Source organism: Trichechus manatus, unplaced genomic scaffold, assembly GCF_000243295.1.
Source record: "Trichechus manatus latirostris isolate Lorelei unplaced genomic scaffold, TriManLat1.0 scaffold00112, whole genome shotgun sequence".
NCBI classification, from domain to species: domain Eukaryota; kingdom Metazoa; phylum Chordata; class Mammalia; order Sirenia; family Trichechidae; genus Trichechus; species Trichechus manatus.
Window position 1 is genome coordinate 5,056,603 of NW_004444048.1, and position 25,154 is coordinate 5,081,756.

The 25,154-nt window shown below is 36.5% G+C and overlaps 3 protein-coding genes across 17 annotated transcripts in view; 1 reads left to right on the top strand and 2 right to left on the bottom strand.

The window, feature by feature from the left end:
- Positions 1–2,689, bottom strand: part of INTS13 (integrator complex subunit 13) — a 43,705-nt gene extending 41,016 nt beyond the window's left edge. For 6 of the 9 annotated variants that reach the window (XM_023738031.1, XM_023738036.1, XM_023738032.1 and 3 more), the window contains exons 1-2: positions 2,144–2,659; positions 601–836 (exon numbers count right to left, since the gene is read on the bottom strand). In XM_023738031.1, the coding sequence (XP_023593799.1) occupies positions 601–825 (225 nt within the window). In that variant the 5' untranslated portion in view covers positions 826–836; positions 2,144–2,659. Of the gene's footprint in view, positions 1–600; positions 837–2,143 lie in introns of all 9 variants that reach the window. The other 3 variants (XM_023738034.1, XM_004383595.1, XM_023738030.1) reach the window with 3 other exon arrangements.
- Positions 2,690–2,823: 134 nt separating this feature from the next.
- Positions 2,824–24,968, top strand: FGFR1OP2 (FGFR1 oncogene partner 2). 7 transcript variants are annotated; one of them, XM_004383596.2, is made up of 8 exons: positions 2,824–3,082; positions 9,162–9,218; positions 10,266–10,402; positions 12,459–12,576; positions 13,739–13,881; positions 16,841–16,954; positions 19,405–19,518; positions 21,261–24,968. In XM_004383596.2, the coding sequence occupies exons 3-8, from the start codon at positions 10,268–10,270 to the stop codon at positions 21,396–21,398; spliced, it is 762 nt and encodes a 253-aa protein (XP_004383653.1). In that variant the 5' UTR covers positions 2,824–3,082; positions 9,162–9,218; positions 10,266–10,267; the 3' UTR covers positions 21,399–24,968. The 7 variants fall into 7 exon arrangements, with proteins under 7 accessions (XP_004383653.1, XP_023593816.1, XP_023593811.1 ...); XM_023738048.1 differs by having other exon boundaries at positions 2,824–2,990; XM_023738043.1 differs by having other exon boundaries at positions 2,825–3,082; positions 10,254–10,402.
- TM7SF3 (transmembrane 7 superfamily member 3) overlaps positions 17,032–25,154 on the bottom strand; it is a 41,408-nt gene continuing 33,285 nt past the window's right edge. The window contains exon 12 of the mRNA XM_023738040.1: positions 17,032–17,540. Within this exon, the coding sequence (XP_023593808.1) occupies positions 17,488–17,540 (53 nt within the window). The 3' untranslated portion in view covers positions 17,032–17,487. The remainder of the gene's footprint in view (positions 17,541–25,154) is intronic.

Genomic DNA, 25,154 nt, shown 5'->3' on the forward strand with positions numbered 1-25,154 from the left:
TAGTAGTTTAGCATGCAGTCACTAAAACTGCAAACAACCAGCCTGCCTGGTTCAAATTCTGCCTCTGCCTCTACCTACCTACGTGACCCAGGTCAAGTTTCTTATCTTCTCTCTGCCTCAGTCTCTGCATCTCCAACATGGAAGAAATAAATAAGGCTGATATTCAGCTGGTACATATCACCACAATCTGACAAAGTGATTACGGCCAACACATCCCTTCTGCTTGGGCTGTTGACAGTTCTCAATAGTCAGTGCCTGTTCCATACTGGTTGTTATACATTTTGAATATTGCCCCACTAATTACAGTACCTCATAGACTGTTGTAAGAATTAAAGGAGTTAATAAATACAAAGCACTTTGGCACATGTCTGCACGTAAGTGTTCAATAATTGTTAGCTGTTATTATTATTCTGGTCCCAACTAAACAGTCATAATGTATTAACCCCAAAGGGCAGCTCTATGTACCACATTTTAAAAGTATAAAACAAACAGTTGTAAGTCAAATCTATAATAAATTCATATTTTTAAAAAATGTATTCAGGCAGTTAAGTACAGACCCCAAATCATGATTTTGCTCATACTTCAGATTTAAACACTCACCAGCTTTTTGAAAGGAAATATATCATACATTATTCTACAATATTCCATGGAAGATTCTACTGAGCAAGTCCACAATGATTTAGATATGGGGGCCAAGGGGATGATTCCTTGGGTCCTATTCTTCACCAGCATATCAAACTCAACATGTTGTCTGCAGGATTCTGCCATGTAAGGGCAGTGATCCACAACAAACACTGTTTTATGAGATTCAGAAAAAATCTTCATTTTGTTTTAACCTGTAAAGGGAAAAACATATTAGCTGAATGTATATACGTAACATTTAATATCTTAAATTATTTCTAATTAATGTGTCTCCTCAAGATTTAGTAGAGAACATGAATTATCACTGGTCAAAGAAATTTACCCAACAAAGAACAAGATTTAATGGAGTCACAGCCAGAAGGTAACTGTATCAATTCCAGGGATGAGGTTACACCATATTGGGCTGTCCCTCTACTAACCCATAACCCATCGCTGTGGAGTCAATTCCGACTCACAGCAACCCTACAGGGCAGAGTAAAACTGCCCCATAGGATTTCCACGGAGCAGCTGGTGGATTCGAACTGCCGAACTTTTATTTAGCAGCTAATCTCTTAACCACCGTGCCACCAGGGCTTTGTCACTCTACTAAAAAACAACAAAACAAAACCTGTTGCCGGGGAGTCAATTCCAACTCATAGCGACCCTATATGACAGAGCAGAACTGCCCTATAGGGTTTCCAAGAAGTAGCTGGTGGATTTGAACTGCCGACCTTTTGGTTAGGAGCAGTAGCACTTAATCACTACACAATCAGGGTTTCCGTCACTCTACTAGGCACAGGCAAAACTGGAGTTCATACTTTCTTTTTTTTTAACAAACTTTAAATTTTTACATATGATTATATCTTACTCACTTATATACCATACATAATAAACGACAAATACTCTCCAAAATACACTTTTGATGTTCCTTGGTAACTGTCACCAGTCACATTCAATCCCCGAAACTAAACCAAGTCAGCATTTTGGGGCTTCTCTCCCCCCAAAAAAACGTTTCAAGACTTCTGAGAAAGCATGGGAGAAAGGGAAATTAACAGGAAGGAGAAGTGGCAGCAAAAGAAAAGCCCGACGTAATAAAATTGTCCTAAGATAACTGCGTATCAGGTATTCGCATTAAGGTCTTAACTCACACCCTTCCCTTAGTTTTTTAAACACCAGGGTAAGTTATCACGTAGAAGAGAAAAAGTGACTTCCCATCACAATGGTGGGAAGAAGAACTTTTAAAACTTTTTTTAAAAGACAGTATACTGTACTCCTTTGCTTCGCTAATAAAATCTTATAATGAATAAACAATTCACATCCGAGAAGCACACGGTAATCAGAGCAACTGTTCATGAAAAACTGACTTTTTAGTATCCGGCTATTTTCATCTCCTGCTTTCAAATGCATCTCCCCTTCATGCAAACTCCTGAGAAACCTTCTAGACACACTTTGCTTGGGGGGGGGGGGCCGGAAAGGACAAGGTGGGTGGATAGGGAAGACCTCAGAATTGAGGTTAGCTTACTTTCGTGCCTGGTCCTGCAGTGAAAACGAACAGAGGCTATGGACCACAGCCTCTCTGGAAAAGGCTGCTGGCTGGCTGCGGAGGGTCAGCGCACAGTCACAAGTGTCTGGTACCAAAGATAGGAGACTATGTTTTCCCCGCTCATCTCCTAGCACACTGCTCCTTCCCAGGTTTCCTAAATGCAGAAGCGCGCGCGTGCGTATGAACACACAAACATACACTCACACTCGCGCGTGCGCTAAATGCTCTTCGACAGCCCCACCAACTTTCCCTTCCGCCTTGGGGGGCCAGACGCCCAGGTAGCTGAACAGGAAGAGGGCGGAGCCAGGGAGAAAAAAATGCCTCCGGCCCTCAAGGTTTTCTTCCAGCTAATTCTCCCAGCCACCCATTAGGAAAAATGATCCGGGTGACCTGAGAGCACCCCCAACAGAGAAGTACCAGCCACAGCATACGCTAAACCAGCTACGGTGCACTAGCGCACGACCCTCCCATCCAGTCTCTCTTTCTCCGACTCTCCTCCCAGCCCGGCTTCCCTTCGAAAAACTCGCGAGGCTTTGCGAGAGGCCGAGCGAAAGCCTGGGACTGGATAAGCAAGGAGGGACGTAGAAAGAACCCGCCCCTACTTCTCGCGCAAGTGGGCGAGAAACGGCAGACAAATCTCTCGACTCTACCCACGGTAGCCAGAGGAAGGAACTATCGCGAGGTTGGGGCGCTCACATAGCGCTTATCGGAGGCCGTCAGCGGAGGTTCTCCCGGGCCAGTGATCGGGCTAGGCTTGGCAACCTCTGTAGTGCCCTTCCGCTAACTCTATCCGGTTCTGCGTCTGCTTGCTGAAGAAGCTGGACAGGTGCTTGGAGTCTCTTCTATATGGGTCTCCGTTGACAGAGACTTTGAGTCCTTAATTTCTACAGCTGACTGCTGCGAGGGTTAGAGACCGGAGTAAGTGGAATAAATTCAGGGACGGGAGCGGGCGTAGGCCAGTCAGAAGCTTTCTTCCCCTGGGCTGCATCCGGGGTTTTGCACAACTGAACTACCTGCCGCCCGGCCTTAGCTGCCTTCCATCGCAGGCTCCCCACTCCTGGGAGCCGGATTCCTCTCCCCGTTCTCAGCTCTGAGCTCCTCTTGCCGGAATTGAGGTGCGAAAAGTGTTTAATGAAGATTCTTGTCCCTAACGCTGTAAACACCCCTTTCGTATCTGGTTTTTCCCTTCCTTACCCACCTGGAAACGCAACCATTTCCGGGGGGGACGGGGGTGGGGCTTCAGCGAAGAGGGACCCTTTTTAGTTGTCAAGTTCTTTCTTTGCAGCATTTGACATGGATAACCATTCCCTCTTTCTTCAAAGTGTGTGTGTTTCAAGGGATACTCCTTTTTTCCTGTTTTTTTTTTTTTTTCACAGATAACCATACCATCTTTCTTGGCAGTGCCCTCGAAGGGATACTACTCATTTCCTGGTTGTCTCCTACCTTTCTTTTGTATCCCTTTACTAATAATCGTACCAGTATCCTTGCTGCTGTCCAATCCAGAAACCCGAGCGCTGTCCTTTTGACACTTCATTTTCACTCACATTGCCCTACATTACTATGTCTTCTTTCACCAGTATTATTGCAGTTGCCACCCAGCTGGTTCCCCACCGTCTTCATTTCGTTCTGACGTCCTCTTCCCATAAAACTACCATTCTGGAAACATATCTGTTTATATCACTCCTTGGCTTAAACTCTTTCAATAACCGTGTTGCTGACAGACTCAAGTCCTCATTGTTAAGCATACCATTTAGGACCCTTTACGACCTGTTCCAGTCCATTTTACCTGTTCAGTCTCATATTGCTTCTCCTTAATATCCTACTATACCATACTGCGGTTGTTTCGCCAAACATGCCATGCACTTGCACAACTTTTTGCCCTTGTGTGTGCTGTTCCATTTGTCTAGAAGGTTTTCTGTTCCTTCTCTGCTTTATCTGTCAAGACCCAATTCATAGCCATAAGAGTCGGAATCGACTCGATGGCAGCAGGTTTGGTTTGGTTTGGTCTTCTCTGACTCCTGTAGGTGACATCGATAACACCCACTATGCTCCTAAAGCCCTTGAAACATAGTAGTTCTGCAGTATTTTTAGGTTGTCTTATTTGTCCATGTATCTGTCTCTCCTGCCTATTTGAGCTTGAGGCTAGAATCATGTCTTATTCATTGTAATAAAACCTAGCCTCCAATACTTGGCACATAGCAGACATTATTTATATTTATATGTGTATGCATATTTAAAATGTAATAGTTATAAAGAATTTACCATGGAAGTCCTTAGCGCCCTTGAAGTCATAGAATTTTAGAGCGAGAAGCAACTTTGTGTAGTAGCTTAAAGGCTCCCGACCTTTTTTGAATATGAGGAAACTTGCACCCTAACACAAGTAATTTTACTTTTCAGTATTTATTTATTGAGATTATGCTTAATTCCCCCACCCCCAAAAAAAACTATATTTTTATATGATTTTGTATTTTGTTACACTAGTATCTGTCTAGAGCCAGTTCTGCTCTGTCCTATAGGGTCGCTATGAGTCAGAATTGACTCAACGGCAGTGGATTTTTTTGGTTTAGTATCTGTCTATATTTGAAAAATGGTGGGGCATGTGTGGGGAAAAAATGTTTTAGACTACAGTCAATGCTTGGTGAATATGCGTTCACGCACCTCTTCCATTGATTCCTTGGCCCATAAATTAGAAATAACTGATTTAGATTAAGTTCCTTCTTGAATTGTCATACCTGTTTGAACATACGTATATACAATTATATTTAGACACAATTCTAAGGGAGCAGGTATAATTAAAAAAAAAAAAAAATTCTCCAGTGCCCTTACTTCCAAATTCTTTTCATTCCAACTTTAAAAGTTGATTTTCTTCGTAAGCTGCAACCGTGCACATTCCACCATTTTCAAGGACACTGAAAATTTTATGTGGTTTCAGATACAATGATATATCTGTATAAAGTGCTTTAAATATAATTTCATGCACTCTTGATCTCTTTAGATTGTAAGTTCCTATGAAAGCTATAGCTATGTCAAATTTTTAGTTAGCTGTTTCTATTTGTCAGTTAATATTATGAGTCGGAACCGACTCAATGCCAACAGGTTTTCTTTTTTCTTTTTTGTAATTAACATTAGAAGCACTTGCCTGAACAACTCAAGAAAACATTTTAAACTAAACAAGAGTCTTGGCACTTACAGGTACATCTGTGGTATATCAGTGGTCACAATATTTCTGTGTAGGTTCAGCTATTCAGTAGTAGATTATGGATAAATGAAAAAAGAAGAGTGATTTGAATTTCTTTAAATTTTTCTTAACCAAAATAAAAATTAAGCAGCTGGCAATTGCTGTATTGGGTGGGTAGTGGTTTCTCTTTTATCATAAGCAGAATGTTCTGAACCCTGTGCCAGGAAGTCTGACTGTTTTGGGTTATAAAGTGGGCAAGAATGTGGCTAATGCAGCAAGAAAAAAGAACCCTGCTTTTTTAAAAAAAAAAAAACAAAACTTGTAAATTGGGTCTATCTTTAAAAAAAATAATGTATGTAAATACACTGTGACTCTTTAAGACAGGCAATATAAAAAAGTAGATAAATTGAGAGTACTGTTTACTGGAGTCTTTTTTTTTTTTTTTAATTAAAACTCGTTAGAAAGTTTGGAAAACAATCTTCCTTCCACTCTAGTTAGTCTCTTTCCCCTGGCCAAAAAAGGAGGGGAAAGCCATAATGGGTTTTAAAATAGGTGGTAAAGTAAATGCGTATTATAAAACATTTAATTTTTTTCTGTGGAGTTTCAAATACAGGAAATGAACATGCAGATCCTTAGAAACTCAGTGTCACTGTTTTTCTGAAGTACTAATAAAATTATACTTTGAGTTACCTGCTGTTTATAATTCTTTTCCATGAGTATGTTTTTATAATTACAAAATAATTTTACATATAGTTCGTTTTGATAGTAATATTTCATTATGCAATCTGGAGAGAGAATTTTTTTTTAAGTAGGTGTTAATTGTAATTTCAAAAATCCTATCAGTAAACATTCACTGATCTTGTAATTAATCATAATGCCTAATTAAAATGGATGCTAGACTTTTATTAGTTGTAGGGAAACATATTTGAAATGTTTATTTTTCATTTTATTTACACTTCCATTCATATTCTGTGGCTGGCTTGAAATGCAGTTTCTGTAATATCATGAAACCCCCGCCCCATGATGGAGTAGGGTCATGGAATTTGCTTTCTTTTTCCATGGGGGGTGGGGGAGACTAAGATGGTTTTTATGTAGGTAAAAGCAAACAGGGCCTTGGTGATCCAACTTGGCTAGTGAATACAGCACTAGCTTGGGGATCAGGAGTTCTATTTCTACGGCTAGCTTGGCTTCCTTCCTTGCTGTGTGGCCCTGTTATTTGGCTCCTTACATTTGGAATTCCTGCAACTATCTCCTCATTGGTAAAATGGGAGTAAACATCTGCTTCGTTGACTAACAGGGTAGCTGTATTGACCAAAAATACTCTCTTATATTTAAGGTAGTATTTCTCGGGTTCAGAAGGCTACCATCAGTTTGAATTAAAACTATTACCTAGCAGTTTAATTTTACTCTAGGGTACTCAATAGAGATCATTTGGATTAAATTAGCTTCTAGAAAAGGCTAAGAATGAGTAAAGCAATTTTGAAGAAAAAAGGTGACTTGCCATAGCAGATAGCAAGAGTTTATTTTACAATTACAGCAATTGAGGCAGTGTGGTATTGATGTAGAAATAGATAAATAGACCCAGAGATAGAATAGAGACCCCAGAAAAAGACCCATATGTTTATGGAAACAACATATGACAGGTATGGTGTTAAAAATCAGTGGTGGAAAAATGTACTACCCAGTAAGTGGTACTGGGTCAACTGGTTGTCCCATAAGAAAAAGAAAATATAATTAGATACCTACCTTATACCATACATGCAAATAAACAGCAGATGAATCAAAAGCCAGTATGTGAAGGCAAGGCCTTGGGGATGGGGAATGATTTTTTTTAATTAACATACTGTAAAATTGTCCTTTTTTGTAATACTGGTTTATGAATTTTAACATATATACAGTTTCATGTAACAATCACTACAATAAGTATTCAGAGCAGTTTGTAGTCACACCCTCTTCCACCCCTAATTCCTGACAACCACTGATCTCCTGTCCCTCCCTATAGTTTTGTGTTTCTACAGTGTCAGATATATTGAAACGATAAGTAACATTTTGAGACAATCTTCTGTCACTCATCATAATGCTTTTGAGAGGACTAAAAACATTAAGGGCTAAACATTTTTTATAAAGGACTTTTTAAATATTTCCAAATGGATTTTATAGAGCTGCCTCTCTGTGGTTTAGGTATATGTACTAGTAGTAGTATGTTTATATTACAGATGAGTTGGAAGAGTCCCCTGTTGAAAAACCACAATTCTCATAACAGCTAAAATACTGTTCGATTGTATTTCCTACTGTATTGGCTGCCTGTGTGTGTGCCTTCTGTAGCAAACACCAACTCTAACTCTAAATATACCAACTGCAAATGCAGTACTTCTCTGACCCTAACCACCACAGCTAGTTCATATCTCACAAGTTAAAGGGCACGGTCGTCCAGAGTGCACGTCTGCCCAAGACTTCAGACGCCAGCGGTAAGCTTAAGGATTCTCGTGACACTCTCGCTTCTGACCTGATGGCTATAAACTTGGAATTTCCCACCCAGCGGCTCTGTGGGAGAAAGAGTTGGCGATCTGCTTCCTTAAAGATTGTTGTTGTTGTGTGCCATCAAGTTGATTCTGACTCATAGCAACCCTATATGACAGGGTAGAACTGCCCCATAGGTTCTTCTAGGCTGCCATCCTTATGGCAGCAGATTGCTAGGTCTTTTCTTCTGAGCAGCTGGTGGGTTTGAACTGCCAGCCTTTCGGTTAGTAGATGAGTGCTTAACCATTGTGCCACCAGGGCTCCTTCCATAAAGGTGACAGCCTAGAGAATCCTATGGGGCAGTTCTCTCTCACATAGGTCGGTATGAGTCGAAAATCAATTAGGCAGCACCTAACAACAACTACCACCTCAGGATGCCGGCTGTAAGCTTGGGGGTTCCCAGGGCCCCTCTCACTTCTGACCTGTTGACTACAAATTCAGAGATTCTCATTACCCCCTCAGTTCCATAAATTGCTAAAATGACACAGAAATCAGGAAAACACTATACTTATGATTATAGTTTTATTATAGCAAAAATAATACAAATGAGACACATAGGGTGAGATCTGAGAGGGCCCCCAATGTGGAGCTTCAGTGTCCCAAAAAGGGGTGTATCACCCTCACAAGCACTGATAATTTTTCACCAACCAGGAAAATGAGACACATAGGGCGAGATCGGAGAGGGTCCTCAGTGTGGAGCTTCCGTGTCCCAAAAAGGGATGTGTCACCCTCACAAACACTGATGTTTTTTCACCAACCAGGAAGCTCTCTGAGCTAGTGTACAGAGTTTTTATTGAGACTTTATTATGTAAGCATGATTGATTGAATCATTGTCCAAGTCGTTGAACTCAACCTTCAGCCCCCTTCCCCTGAGGCCAACCCCCCTTTAGCATTACTTGTTAGGCAAGTGTGGTCTGGAGCTCCCCTCTGAATAACAAAGACTTCAATCACTGGTGAAATTCCAAAGGTTTAGAAATTACCTCCCATGAGCTAGGGAGAAAGACCAAATTCTTTTCATGTTTGTATAAAAAAAATTTATAATTATCTAAGAAGAATCTATCAGGGCTCTGTTCCAATTAATCTATGTCCAGGGTTTCTGGGAGCATAGGTTTGTTTTTCTGGGCTGAGGGGGGGTGGGTAACTTCTGGAATTAATAGTGCCTAGATCAGCTCTCTGATCATATGTAGGAGTCTCAGTGTATTTGGAAGCAGAGCCTATTTATTAAATTTGTAGATGTTGGATTACAGAGAGGAAAAAAAAGATGTATTCTGATAGCAGTCCCAAAATTATCATTTACAGGTTGAGTCCTAGAACTATTACAGATTGCCACTACTTGAGTTATTCTACTAAACCAAGGTAAATAAAGTTGCTTATTTTCTCTCATCTTTTACAGTTTAAACTCAAATTTGTCTCTTATTATCTTCTTTCACCATTTGCTCAACCATTTTTATGACATTTTTTTATGTTTCTAAATTTTTTACTTGTAAGTCATTTTGCCCTTTTTTGCTTTACAAAAAACTTTAAAATTTTACTCTGAAGAATCGGGTGTTCTATAATAGAATAATTAATCAGAGATATAAGCAAGAAAGTTGTATTAGTTGTCCATCTATATAGATAATTCCCCACGGAAGTTTAGAGGACGGATAGGGCGTTGTTGGGTACTAACGTCTCCCTTGGAGGAGCATCTTTAGGCAGATTTTGGATCGCTGTCGTGTGTTTTAGCCGATATAGGCTATTCGTTGTCATATTTACAAATACCCTTATCTGTAGCTCCCAAAGAAACCGTGGTGGCGTAGTGGTTAAGAGCTACAGCTGCTAACCAAAAGGTTGGCAGTTCGAATCCACCAGGTTCTCCTTGGAAAGTCCATGGGGCAGTTCTGCTGTGTCCTGTAGGGTCGCTGTGAGTCGGAATCTACGAAACAGCAACAGTTTTGGGTTTTTTATAGCTCCCATATCTTAGAATACAGCCCTTTTTGGTAGTTTTATTTACATAGCAAGAAATTATATTAATTTCCAGATTGCTTACTTCTTAAAGGTCTCTAGAAATGCCTAGTCACCTGCTGGCTATTTTCTAAATTGACAGTTTTATATTTTAATTTATTCTGATTAAATCCCCTAATTCAGGTTTGAACCCACTTATAAAAAACAGGACAATATTCTCTTTGCTTCAGCTGTTGGGTCTACCGCAGAATACTGTTTAAACCTTGTTTTAAGTTTATTTTTTTATCTTTATTTAGTTTACAATTTTGAATCTTTGTTTAACGTAACCCTAAATGAAGGCTTCTGAAATTGTCTTACGTACTGTAACAAATGTAGTTTAAGAAGCATCTGTGTTAATATGAGACTAATGACATGTTGACTTTGTTTTGAGTCCTGATTTTAACTTTATAGATATTCCTTTAGAAATGAGTTGCACAATTGAGAAGGCGCTTGCTGATGCTAAAGCCCTTGTTGAAAGATTGAGAGATCATGATGATGCTGCAGAATCTCTTATTGAGCAAACCACTGCTCTCAACAAGCGAGTAGAAGCAATGAAACAGGTTCAATTTTCTTTCTTGTTTGTTCCATTTAATAAAAAGCAGTCATTGGTAATTATGTATTGCTTGAATCATAAATTGCTGCTTAATTATTATCTAGTTATATTTTCAGTGTTCTTTGAAATTCAGAAGTAGCCTAACTTGCATATTCCAGTTTTACTTTAGAGCATGATTTTCTTATGTTTAGGTGATATATATGTGTGTGTGTGTGTGTGTATATATATTTTGAACCTGTAGATTTGACCACTTATTTTCTAACAGATACGCATTTGAGTTTAGAAAAAAAATGAATTTGTTAGGTCTGAATACATTTGACAAAAGCCAGATCGTACCTTTTACTAGTGTTGACATTGTTACATATTTTCACAATATAGAAATATTTACATTTTTTCTTTGTAAAAGTACTTAGGTAATGCTGTTTAACAAAAAAAATGGTTTTTGAAAACGATGCAAGACAATATCTGGTTTACACTTTGTGCAGCTATTGCATCCCTGCTTGCTTCCTATTTATTTAATGCTGCCAATTAAAGAAGAACTGAAGAGGGCTTCACTTCTTGCCGTGCTTACTCATTGTTGTACTTCACAACTTCCAGTGGGCCATCTTTTAAACCCTCCACTGATACAAGTTTTTAACTTTAAGAGAATTATAAAATCTCTGACATTATGATGGAATTCAGTGGGGGAAAATGTATGTTCCACAGTCAACTCTATTGAAACTCATACATTTTATAAAAGGAAGCCGTCCTGGGATACTGCTTTTAACAAAACTATTGGGAATAGTGGAGGAAGTTTATTTCTTTTGTTTTGCAAATGTGTTGACCTAAACAGATTACATTCCTCCCTAACTGTCCAGCTTGATTCAGACACTCCAATGAAGTTATATCTGGTATTGAATTATTAAAAAAAAAAAAAAAAGTTTGACATCTGAAGGTACAAGAACCAGGAATGTTATAATGAATGCATTACTGAATGGCTCATTAAAATGGCTTGAAAATAAAGAAGTGCAGTTTTAGAGTCTCATTTATTTGGGAAAAAAAAACTGCAATGCTAAATAATTTTGCATTTCTTTTGTAAATGTTCTTTTTTAATTATTGAGATATAATTCACATACCATAAAATTCACCCTTTTGAAATGTACAATTCAGTGGTTTTTAGTGTATGCACAAGATTGTACAACCATAACCACTATCTTATTTTAGAAAATTTTCCTCTCCCCCTGAAAATACCCAGTATCCATTCATTAGCAGTCACTCCCTGTTCCCCCCCTCCACACAATCCCTGGCAACCACTAATCTTTCTGTCTCTGTAGATTTACCCATTCTAGACATTTCATATGAATGGAATTATATCATGTGTGACCTTTTGTGCTTGGCTTTTTTCACACAGCATAATGTTTTTAAGGCTTATCCATGTTGTAGCATATGTTACTACTCATTTTTTTTTTTTAATGCTGATTAACATTCCATTTTATGGATATACCACATTTTGTTTATCCATTCATCAGCTGATGGACATTTCAGTTTTTTCCACTTTTTGACTATTATGAATAATGTTGCTATGAACATTCATGTACAAGGTTTTGTGAGAACATATTTTCAGTTCTCTGGAGTATATGCCTAGGAGTGGAATTGTGGGGTTATATGGTAATTCGATGTTTAACTTTTTGAGGAACTTCCAAACTGTTTTCCAGAGCAGCTACAATCATTCCTACCAGCATTGTATAAGTATTCCAATTTGTCTACAACCTTTCCAACGCTTGTTATTATCTTTTTGATTGTACCCATCCTAGTGGTTGTCGATTAGAATCCCATTGTTGCATTGATTTGCATTTTCCTAATGACTAATGAAAGATGTTGAGCATCTTTTCATGTGCTTATTGGACATTTTTATACCTTCTTTGAACAAATGTCTATTAATAATCCTTTGCCCATTTTCTAATTGGGTTATTTGTCTTTATTGTTATGAGTTCTTTATATATTCTTTATATACTAGACTTTTATCAGGTACATGATTTGCAAATATTTTCTCCCCAAATGTTCTTTTGTAATCTTTTCATTAGTACCAGGAAGAAATTCAAGAACTTAATGAAGTTGCAAGACACCGACCACGGTCCACATTAGTTATGGGAATCCAGCAAGAAAACAGACAAATCAGAGAATTACAACAGGAAAACAAAGGCAAGATATATAGTTACTATTCATAGTAAATCAAACAAGAACTCTATAATCTGCAGTTGTACTATTCATATGAAATTAGACTTCTTTGTTAAATGTAAAATGAAACTGACTGTATGTTTGGAACCAGCCTGTGTTTAGGACCAGTTGATATTTTCAAAAACTGGAAAAACAGCCAGCTATCAAAAGTTACTTTTGACATTAATCCCATTTCTAGTCCATATGCCTGTATCACATTGATTGCTCTTTATTTTGTCCTGTATATCAGTGTTTGTCTTCATTGGAATCATTCTGGATTCTCATCCTCATTATCCAATTTGCCCTATTGTTCTTACCTATGAAATAATTCAAGGTTATTCTCCATGCCCACTGCTTTGTCCCCCAGTTTAGATGGTCATATTCTCTTGCGTACACGTTCCTATATGTTCTGCCTGATTCCAGCCTCTTTTCTCTCTTCAACCCATCTTCAACAGAAGTATCAGATTGGCTTTTTTAAAAATAAATCTGATGAAGATATTCTTATGCCTAAGAACCTTCATTGTATCCTTATTTCCTTACACAGAGTTATTCAATCTCCAGCCTTCCTTTCTTGTTTCTCCCCTTAGCGCTCTTCTCTGTGAACCCTTTGCTCTTGCCATCCCAAACTAGGTCCTAAACATGTCATCCTCTTTTGTACCTCCCTACCTGGAATGCTCTTTCCTTCTTTTTTCTCTTCAGGGAACTCAAGATCATCTCAGTATTATACTTCTGTGAAGGTTTCACCAGTTTCTCTCCACAAATTTCCCTTATATGTATTTTAGTAGAGTTCTGGTCTGTATGTACTACGTTGTATTATAGTTATTTATAATTATATGTAATTCTCTTTTTTTCTCTACAAGACTCTGAGCTCCATGGCCGTTTGATATTCCTAATACAGAACATTGTATGATACTTAATTGCTCTTCAGTAAATGTTTGTTGAAATGATTCTCAAAAAAATGAGTTAAAATGGTCATTTAAGGGACATGATTTGGTATCCTTTATTTTTATATGGCTAGATTTTTGTACCATGTTTTTTTAAATAAATACTTTATTTATTTAAGTTGCTTTTATTAGAAATTAAATTTAATATGGAAAAGAATATTTGTGTACCTTTAACACAAGTTTGATACTGTTATTTTTGATAGAATTGCGTACATCCCTGGAAGAGCATCAGTCTGCTTTGGAACTTATAATGAGCAAGTATCGAGAACAAATGTTCAGACTGCTAATGGCAAGCAAAAAAGATGATCCAGGTATAATAATGAAGCTAAAAGAGCAGCACTCCAAGGTAATCCATTCTATAAATATAACTTGAAATGGAAACAAGGGACAATAGGTTAACTTGTGTTCAGATTTAAAAAAAGAAAAATCACAGTTGTCTAGTAATGCCATTTAAACATGCTGTTGAAATACTCTATCTTTTTAACTGACCTTTTCTGTTTTATTCCATTCTTTTTTGTGGTATATCCTTTTCTAACTACCATTGTTCTCTAGTAGCTTTCATAGATATTCAAACATGAACTTTATTTGGGAAGTATCGGTAAGTCTGTTCAATTTCAAAATTATTTTTGTAATGTTATCTGCTTTTAAGAAATATTTCTTTTAATAAATTCGTTTTGATATCTGTTGCAAAAACAAAAAATACTGAATACTTTTTAAAATCTGAAAGCAGCTAAATGTTGATTTTTTTAAAGATTATTTTCTGAATGAGACTAATTCTTCCGAATTATAAATTATTCTGTTTATAATGGGAAGATCATGGATTTGGGGAGAGGAAAAAGAACCAGCATATTAAAATTTTGCTCCCTCTTTCTCCATCGAACACCAGTTAATACCATTTTAGAGACCACGCTAACGTGGTTAAAAATTAGTGGCTTTTCTGTTGTTGATCTTACTTATTGTCATCCCTGTGTCTGTTCCGTTTGTATATGTCCCTGTGTTTGCTGGCAGCTGCTGTGAAGACGAATAGAAAAATCCTTTCCCATTTATGTTTTCTTTTAAACTACATTTTAACTGCTGCTGTGAAATAAAAATATTGGAATAGATTGTGATGGTAACTAGGCCATTATCTGTATTGGATAGTAGTAAGCTAACTATTATTAGTTATAATTTTAATACTGTTTAAGAAATAGTAATCAGTATAAGGCATATTTTTATTTCAGATACATTCAGATTATTTAAAATATTTCTTCAATCACGGTGCTACGAAACCAAACCAAACCCAGTGCTGTCGAGTCAATTCCATCTCATAGCGACCCTGTAGGACAGAGTAGACCTGCCCCATAGGGTTTTCAAGGAGCAGCTGGTGGATTCGAACTACTGAACTTTTGGTTAGTGGCCATAGCTCTTAACCACTGCGCCACCCGGGCTCCATCATGGTGCTAATAGGTGTTTTTAAATTAATTATTAATTCTGTTAGAATTCAAGACCTAGTAAATTAACTAGCTCTTTGTATGACTTTCCGTATTAAGAAACTTAGTAGTAGGCACATTTTGTGTTAACTAGTAAAATAATAAATAAATATGGGTTTAATATTGTTTAGTTATGCTATTCAGCACCCTTACCTAAAGGAAATCCTTCGATATTTAAGTGGCAGCACTTTTTTTTTTTATTGTGTTTTAGATGAAGATTTACAGAGCAGATTAGTTTCTCATTAAGCAGTTAATACACATATTGTTTTGTGACATTGGTTGCCAACCCCACAATGTGTCAACACTCTCCCCTTCTCTTTGGTTGCCCGTTACCAGCTTTCCTGTCCCCTCCTTCCTTCTAGTCCTTGCCCCTGGGCTAGTGTGTCCATTTAGTCTTGTTTTGTTTTATGGGCCTGTCTAATCTTTGGCTGCAGGGTGAACCTCGGGAGTGACTTCACTACTGAGTTAAATGGGTGTCCAGGGTACATACTCTCGGGGTTGGTCCCGTCTCTGTCAGACCAGTAAGTCTGGTCTTTTTTTTAAGTGGCAAAACTTTTGAACATAAAATATATCTATTGTTAATTAGATCATTGTAAAAACATTTAAATTTAAATGTATAGTTAACAGTGCTTTTTTGAAGGTATAAATATGAATTGACTTAAAATTATTAGTAAGATAAATGTAACATTGAGAAATTGCAAAAGACTCTTATGTTTAAGAATCTAAGGAATAAAAATACAAGATATGAAGGGGAGAATACCCTGGTTAAAAAAAAAAAAATTAAGATACTACTGCTTGCTTTCCCTATCTGGTAGCAGCTTGACACAAGCAAATGTTTTCTAAAACACATCACTAGATTTTAACATTCACCAGAACTGTTTTATTAATTAGCAAAGTTGTACATTTTCTAAAATAGCTGTAAACCACCTCCTTTCATTATGTGGGTTGAATTCGTCATCTAAGTGCTGATCCTTGCCTTCGATAAAATGACTGTTCAGTTACTTGTTATTAATTCTCACTAATACATATTAATGTTTGTGATTTTGATTTTTCCCAAAAAGGAGACACTTCGCCTCAATTAAACAAATATTTATTAACACTTGCACTGGGTTAGTTATTATGGGTAATAATAAGATGAATGAATAAATTGCATTACTCTGCCATAGGAGCTTATAGTGTAATGCAAGATACCGACACAAATATAACTGTCTAATATAAGGTAGGATTTAATAAATTCTATAACAGCAATATGAATTGTCTTACTGCAGTGGGGGAAGAAAGATTAATTCTCATGGGAAGAATCTGGGAAAGTGTCAGAGAAAAAAAGCCATTTAAATCCAGCCTTAAATTAATTATTGGGGGGGTCAATAAGCAGAAGTGGTTGAGAATAGACACTTATATGATAAAGGCATAGAAGTATGAAATTCCAGAAAGTGTTTAGGAACTAGTATGCTGATATTCCTAAACACAAAAATAATTTTTAGCACATTTAGAGGTAACAAACATACTTAGTTACATTCCTTAGTAGCATTTTGAAGTAAAAAGCATTTTAAAAGTAAAGCATTTTAAAGTCCCCTTTGGAGACTACAGTAGTATAGAATTTTGCCCTCACCTTGAAGTTTTTTAGCACACATTTAAAAATCAGAAGAAATTTTGAAAAAAACTCAGTATCTGTCAAATATTCATTTTTACACTATTTTTGAACAGATGCCTTTTTGGAAATGTTAAAAAAACAAACATTTCATACAATTGGCTAACACGCATGAACTAACACTCATTCAGTTTTTAAATTACGGATAATGTCCGTATTAACATTATAATGACTCTGTACTACAGATTGACATGGTACATCGTAACATCTCCGAAGGATTCTTCCTTGATGCATCTCGACACATCCTTGAAGCACCTCAACATGGACTGGAGAGGAGGCACTTGGAAGCTAATCAGAATGTACACAAAATAAAACAGTCAACTTTTGGGGTGTGGATGGAAGGGGGGCGTCCATTTTAACAAAGTTCTTTTACATTCAATCTCCCTCCCAGGTTAGATTAGGGAATAAACATAATCAATTAAAAGAATGCTGTGCTTGTCAAAACCAAGTGAAAATATTCAATGTAGAAACTTTAAATCTGTCAATTAATTCTCTGTTTATTGTATCATATACAGCTTGTTAGATAATTGCAGGTTTTAAAGGCTGTTTAGCCCAACTTTTCATTTATTTGCTCTTGTTGGCTGTTGATGTGAAATTTTAGTAATCTTTAAAATTTAAAGTCATTCTCTTTCTGGGACATCAAAGCTATGTTCTTGGCAGTAATTTTAGTCTGATTTTATAAAAATTTTGATCAGTCAGACTATTAAATGAAATTGTTCAATTCAGATTTTTAATAGTTTGTAGTCCCTTAGTTTAATGAGTTCACAAATAAAATAAAAATACCTTTGTTTAGATGGTATGATTAAGTATAGTAGTGCTCTTGCCAGTGTCTTCATTTTTTTTCTCGGTTGTGACAGGTCTTTATTACAGAAAGTAGAAATAAACCTAGACAGAATTCAAAATGAAAGACATTTCAAGACAGTTCAAGGGTTTTGCTGCTGACACGTCTTGCCTTTACATCAGTTTTTAAAGCACAGGCCTCTTGTGCCCATTAAAAGATCTGTGAACCGTGTCTAAAGAGGTTATTTTCATCAGTGAACCATTAACTGTTCTACTCAGAAGAGTCTTTTTGGTTTGTTTGTTGTTGTTGTTTTTTTCCTACTCATGATGATTTTGTCCTGGAAAAAATTAGTGGTATCTTGTTTCCCTCCATTTTGAAGGCAAAGAATTATTTGCTTCCTATGTAGTTTTTTAACTTAGTTCAGTACTATAGGTTAAATTAAGAAAGCTGTTGGTATTCAAATTTTTTCCTCATTACCCTTATTCAGTTTGCTGCTGCAGGTTTTTTTTTAAACTTACTTGCTTTTAAAATTTTGGCTCCTTTACAGTGGGAAGGATTTTAATGATTTTTTTTTTTTTAACCATTGCATAATATGGCAAGTGTTTGTCTTAATTCTTGCTGCCATAATCTAATCTTGTCTGTCCAACAGAACTGTCTGCAATGATGGAAATATTCTGAATGTGTGCTGTCCAATGTAGAAGCCACTAGCCACATGTAGCTATTGAGCACTTGCAATGTGGCTAGTGCAACTGAGGGCCTGAATTTTAATTTTTTAAAAATCGTATCTGATTTCAGTTAAATTTAAATAGCACCACCATATTGGACAGTGCAGACTAAGTGCTTTATTGTTCCTTCCCCCTCCCCGCCCCCTGCATACTAGCATTGTATAGGTTTCAAATAATACTAGCCTAAGGGCTTGCATTTTTGTTGGTTAAGAAGACACTGAATGTGTGGTTTGTTAAAGATACTCATATTTTTCCCCATCATATTTCTTTCATAGTTTACTAGTTTTGTGTTATTTTGGGCCCTGTTTAAACCCTTTTTACAAATAAAGAGTATGTATAACTATTTAAGACACTTAATGTTATTTATGAAGTTTTGGCCTTAATGTAATATCCCTTGATTGCCAGTGAATAATGATCTGTAGAAGTTGTTGAGAAGATAATAATTATTTTCAAGTTTGTTATTTTCAATTTTTTTGTCTGTCTCTTTCGATAGACTGTAAGCTCCTTAGGAATATATCTGAACAGACTTAATTGCCTGGCACAGTGCCTGGCATATTGCAGGTGTGCAAAAAGAATGAGGGAATGACATTGGAAGAAATTTGTGCTACTTGCATCAAAGAAATGTAGATGTCTATATTATACTGGAATTATATTTTGAACTGTTTACAAAGAAGGCCCTTTAATATTTTAATATTAATAGAAGAATTTTGTTCATTTTACTCTATTTTTTACCTATTATGTACCAAACACTAAGTAATAGGCAGATATTATAAAGAAGATACAGTTTCTGCTCTCAAAGATAATTATAATCTAGAAAAATTCTAGATTGGATTGAGATTAATTTACAGGCATGGATAATACAGAGAAGATTTGTAAATCAAGACTTCAGGGAGGAAGAGAGGTTGTGTCAACAATTTTTATCTTTCCCATTACCTTGACCAATAGTAAATGTAGATGCAGAAAGAAAAAGTTGCTCATCACATGTGATGAAAGGAATGCAAAGAATGATCATTAGTACTTTTCTTGTTACTGGGTTTAGTTGTATTGTGGTGTTTATCCTTAATTCTGGTCCTAACTGAAATCCTAGCTCAAAAGCACATTCATGTTCAACTGACTTTCATGTAAATATCTGTTTGATATCTTGTAAGAGTCTTAACATTTATTTTAAGTGGCAATACAGATTTTTTTTAAAAAGACTCAAAAGTATTTCACTGATTTGCAACTCCCACCCTTTATTTTTCAGGAATTACAAGCACATGTTGACCAAATAACTGAAATGGCAGCAGTAATGAGGAAAGCCATTGAAATTGATGAACAGCAGGGTTGCAAGGAACAGGAACGAATATTTCAACTTGAAGTAAGTTTTAAAATGCAAATATAGATGAAAACTGTCTATGCAAAGACTTAGGCCAGAAAGTATATCCCATTTAAAAAAATACATATACTCTGGGATACTAGTAATGTTCTTTTTCTTAATCTGGATGCTAGGTTACATGGGTGTATAATGCAAGACTATTTATATAGTGGAGCCCTGGTGGCACAGTGGGTAAGAGCTCAGGCTGCTAACCAAAAGGTTGGCAGTTCAAATCCACCAGCTGCTCCTTGGAAACCCTATGGGCAGTTCTACTCTGTACTATAGGGTCACTGTGAGTCAGAACTGACTCAACGGCAACGGGCTTTATTTATATAATAATGCAAGAGTCTGATATCAGAAGTAATTTATAATATATCAGTAATTGAGATAACTGATTTTTCTGATCCTATATTGCTTTATCTTGTCAGATGAGTATACTTCTTCAGTTTTGTAAATCCTTTTATTTGTTCATTCCATTAGAGATCGACGATGCAGAGAAAAAAATTTTAATCCACAGATAATGTTCTTTGCACTCTTATTTGGGGAATATAAAGCTTTTTGTCTCATATGTTCTTTATTTTGTGATAGCAGAGGAACAAATCATTGTTGAATAACTTAATAAAATAGACTTTCTATGCTTTAAAAGCTACATTTTAAAACCATGGTGGTGAAATTATAGAGGGCCAAAGCATGATTTCTCTCTCAGCATACAATGTTTCCCCTTTTTTAAAGTAGGGGTTGGCAAACTCTTTCAGTAAAGGCCCAGATAATAATTATTTTAGGCTTTGCAAACCAAACAGTCTCTGTTGTAACTACTCAGCTTTTGCTGATATAACACAAAAGCAGGCATAAACAATAATAAATGAATAGGCATGGCTATGTTCCAATAAAATTTAATTTATAAAAACAGGTCACTAATAGGACCAGGGCATAGTTTTCTGACTCCTGCTTTATACCACTGAAACTTAGAAAATGAGACTGTAGACAGAGTGGTAGAGAATACTTATAAAAGGTTATTTTTTAACTGTCTGCAAATTTCCTACAGTAACTAATCTAGAAAAAATTAAGGCAAAATTGTTTACCAATGACAGATTTGATCACTTATTTTGCTTCTTAAAAATACCAGTCTACTCAGCCAGCCCTTCTGCTCTCAGATTCCAGTAAGGGAAGCAAACCAGGTGGCTTATTCTACATTCCATGCTATTAAGGAAAGTGCTAAAAGTAGTAAAGTACTAAGAGGTTCTAGTCCCAGGGTATCATTCACTGGCTTTATGCATTTAAATAAATATCAACTTGGATGTTAATTTCTTCATCTATAATGTGATTATAACTAAAACAATTTCTGAGATTCCATCTATAATTACAAATGCACAAATAAGTCTTTAGCGTGGTGGGAGATGTTGAACATATGACTCCTAAAAAAATGAAACCCATTGCAACTGAGTCGGTTCTAACTTATAGCGCCCTATAGGACAGAGTAAAACTGCCCCATGGGATTCCAACTGCTCACCTTTTGGTTAGCAGCCGAGCTCTTAACCACTGCCCCACCAGAGCTCCGTATGACTTCACCGTCCTTAAAAAAGAGTTGTCTGGATTCAAGTTATTAACTGCATATATCCCTTAGTACATTTATGACAGTTATAGAACTTGATTTTTGTCACACCTTGTTATTTTTTATTAAGACATGTATGTACTCTTCTCATGACTACCTTGGTGACTGCATCTTTTTGTTTGCCTTCTTATAGCAAGAAAACAAAGGCTTGAGAGAGATCCTTCAGATAACTCGAGAATCATTTTTGAACCTTAGAAAAGATGATGTATCGGAAAGTACGTCTTTGTCAGCATTAGTGACCAATAGTGACCTGAGTCTGAGGAAGAGCTGAAGAGCTTCTCTTAAATGGCTCCAAACGGTCACTGGGACTGGCCTACTAAATGAATGGACTGAGTCACAGAACAATCAATCTCAGTCAACCCTTTTATTTTACACACACACACACACACACACACACACACACACAATTTACAGTACACTGGCAATGACATTTTTAAGAGATAGCAACAAAAAATGCATATATAATGGTCATTGACTTTATTCCAAAACATAATCGAAAGGGAGAAGTTCAGCTATTTACAACTGATGAACAGATAATGGGTTTTCACAGTGACTGCTGAGTGTAGAGAGCTTTCATCAGTGCTCTTGGCTAGTTCTGGATGATATTTGGGTAAACTTGAATATTTCCAGTAAGTGCTTGGGAATTTATAGAATTATTTCATTTTAAAAATATAAATTTATGCCATGGCTTTGTGAATAGATCCTCATCCTAAGTTTTAGCCTTCCTGTTTGGTGTCAGAGTTAACAAATGGCTTATGTACTGTAAGACTTCAGCTTTAGTGATTGCCTGTCCACCTTCCCGTTAATTTAAATTTTTGTCAAAGAAAATTGCTTTAAAGGCTTTAAGAATGTTTTATACTCACCATAAACAAGTGATTTAATTTTAGCTAATTTACCCGAATTGATACTTAGCTAACAATTTTCCTTAACTTAGTTTAGTGTATGAAATATTTCAGGAATGAAAGAGGAGGAATACTACTTTCTAAGAAAGAAGATCTTTTAAGAGACATATTTAGTAGGTTAAACTACTCTGAAAGAAAAAGTTTTGGTTCTAAGTCAATAATGAAGACGAGATTTTTTTCTTCTCTGGTTGATCTTTAAGGCTATTATGTAGCTTATTTAGCTAACAGAGTTCAAATGTTTGATATAGCATGCTGAGTATGGTAATGTCATAGTAAATTGGGAATTCCCCTGGCCTTTACTCTTTTTTAAGTAATTACTCTTAAGAAATACTAACAGAAAAAGTAAATTATAATTTCAAAAAATTTTTGGTCCTCATAACTTATAAGATTTTTCTTACAATTTTTCTAGTCAGGGGGGTAGAAATCTATGGATTTTTTTTTTTTAACAAAATATCAATATTCTGTAGATCAATTTTTAAAAGACCACTAAGTACAGAAATGTGCTTTAACATCAGTTGAAACCTAAAGTTTTCTTATTTTGTGTTTATTGCAGAATAAAAAGAATAAGAGTGTCAAATAAGCTTAAATACACTGTATTTTTATGCAGATAACACACGCCTTCTATGTTTGTTTGCCAGCCATGCCCCCCTGAGGTAAGCATACCATGCTAATTTTTTTTTACAGCAATGTGGAAAAAAATTGGCTGGCGGCGCGCCTATGGAAATACCTTGCGGAGGGGTAGGGTGTGGTTGGTAAACAAACATAGAAGGTGTGCGTTATTTGCATAACAATGCAGTATTCATTTATATTAAATATTAAAATTAGCACAAATAGAAAATTCTACCTTTGAATGTATAATTTGTTAAAGAAATATGCCTTCACGTGGTAATTTTTATGTATAATTTCATATATTGCTAATATTCAAAGCTACTTTTCACTTCAGAATTTTTCTATCTTATGTTTGGGGGAAAAGGGGTGACAGGGCTGACTGAATAGAAAAAGGCTAATGGCCCAAACATTAAATAGATTTCTTTTCTCATTCAGAGGCCTTAATTGATATTTTATAAATAAGTGACTTTTTATTTTTAAACTTTTCTATTGGCTTTTTAGAAAATATCCCTTAATTTGATGGCAGTTCATTCAAATAGTTTTTATCCCAAGTGAGAATTAAAGAAAATAAGCTACACAGTTGAGATTCAGTCTGAGGCAATTCATTGAGGCAGCTCTACTATAAAACATTACTTGATAATTATTTTTGTAAACAAATAAGTAGAGTTAATTTATTCTTGGTTTTCTTGCTTGGATGTAATTTTTAAGGTCTTGGTGTTTTAAAGACATTTACTTTGTTATGTAGCAACAGTTTTCCATCCCATACCTTTTGTTTTTGTTTTTCTTAAGCAGAAGCTTAAATTTATGTCTGGGAGTATGTACTGCACAGGCAACTATTTTATCAATAAAGATGAGTGATTAAAATTTAGTACAGTCTACAATTTGAAAACAATGCTGAGTCTTACAGTTTATTTTTAACGATTTTGTCTCTTTACCACAAAACTAGTATTCACAACAGCCTCTCTCCATATTTCTTAGTAATTGGCCAGCAACTTATTGCTGATTTTTCTTATCATCAACTATTATTTTTTTATTTTATATACAGAAATACAATTCTAAAAATATGCAGTCTCACAGATAAAATGCTTTCTTTTCAAATTCACGTATTCTTTAATATCAAGATGACTTCCACATTTTATTTCTGAATTGCTTCAATGATAAATGGAAGATCACAGATCCATAACTTAATTTTTTGTGATTACTACCCTTTTTGACTGTCATAGTGAAACAAGTACATTTTTTAGTGAAATATTGATGAAGAATAATTTCAAATTGGAATGTGAGGGGGCATTTTCCTCCTACCTCACTGGCTGCTCCTTCTCAGTCTCCTTTGCTCTTCTCTTTCACCTCTTAACATTAGAGACCCACAGGGCTCATTCCTGATTCCTATCCTATCCTGTATCTATACTCACTTCCTTGGTGATCTCACCTAATCTCATGAGTTTAAATACTACCTGTATGCTGCATGACTCCCAAATTTCCAGCTCCAGCACAGACCTCTCTCATTAACTCCAAACTCATCCCAGCTGTGGTCTCAACATAGCCACTTAGATGTCAAAGAGACATCTCAAACTTAAGCTATCCAAAGCTGACCTCCCAGTCTTACTGCCAACACCTCTCCATACTCCCCCCATCTCAGCTGATGACAGCTCCATCTTTCCAGTTGCTAAGTCTCTCCATAATGAGAAGGGAAGAGTTTACTCCTATTTTCGTTTGGCTGCTCCTACTCATCCTCCAGGCCTTGGCTTAAATATCATTTCCTGAAGGCATCTGAGGGAAATAGACTTCATGAGGCCGAACATGAGTTCTCTCATGTAGTTCACTACAGTTGGCTGAGTCATTCTTACGTAAGCCCCTGGTTTGTAGCCACTGTTATCCACCACCACTATAAAACCTCTGCCCTCCCACTGCAGGGTGCAGAGATCTGGTTTGGTCCTGCAGCCACCCAGGACTCACCTCGTCTGAAATTCTCCCTAATAAACTCCTTTGCTGCCACACTGGAATTGCCCACCTCTTTCTTCGGTCTTTTGGCACCTTCCATTTTGGGAGGCAAGTTTCACATCACTGGTCTATGCCCGGACACATTCTTCCCCAGCATCCGAGATTCCACCCTCCCACCGTACCACTATAAATTTTCATTGCATGTTGTACCTCTTCTGTGTAACTGTTTTAGTGTCTCATTACAGTGTAAGCCCTGAGAGCAAGAGCCATGCCTATATTGTTCACCATCTTCCTAGTGTCAGTGTCCAAAGCAGTATCAGCACATAGGAGCTCAATAAATACATACTGAATAAATAAATGGAAACCCTGGTGGCGCAGTGATTAAGTACTACGGCTGCTAACCAAAAGGTCAGCAGTTCAGGTCCACCAGACACTCCTTGGAAACTCTATGGGGACAATTCTACTCTGTCCTATAGGGTCACTATGAGTCAGAATCAATCGCAATGGGTTTGGGTTTTTTTCTGAATGAATAAATGCAGAATCCCAGTCAAAGACTACTACATTATATATATATA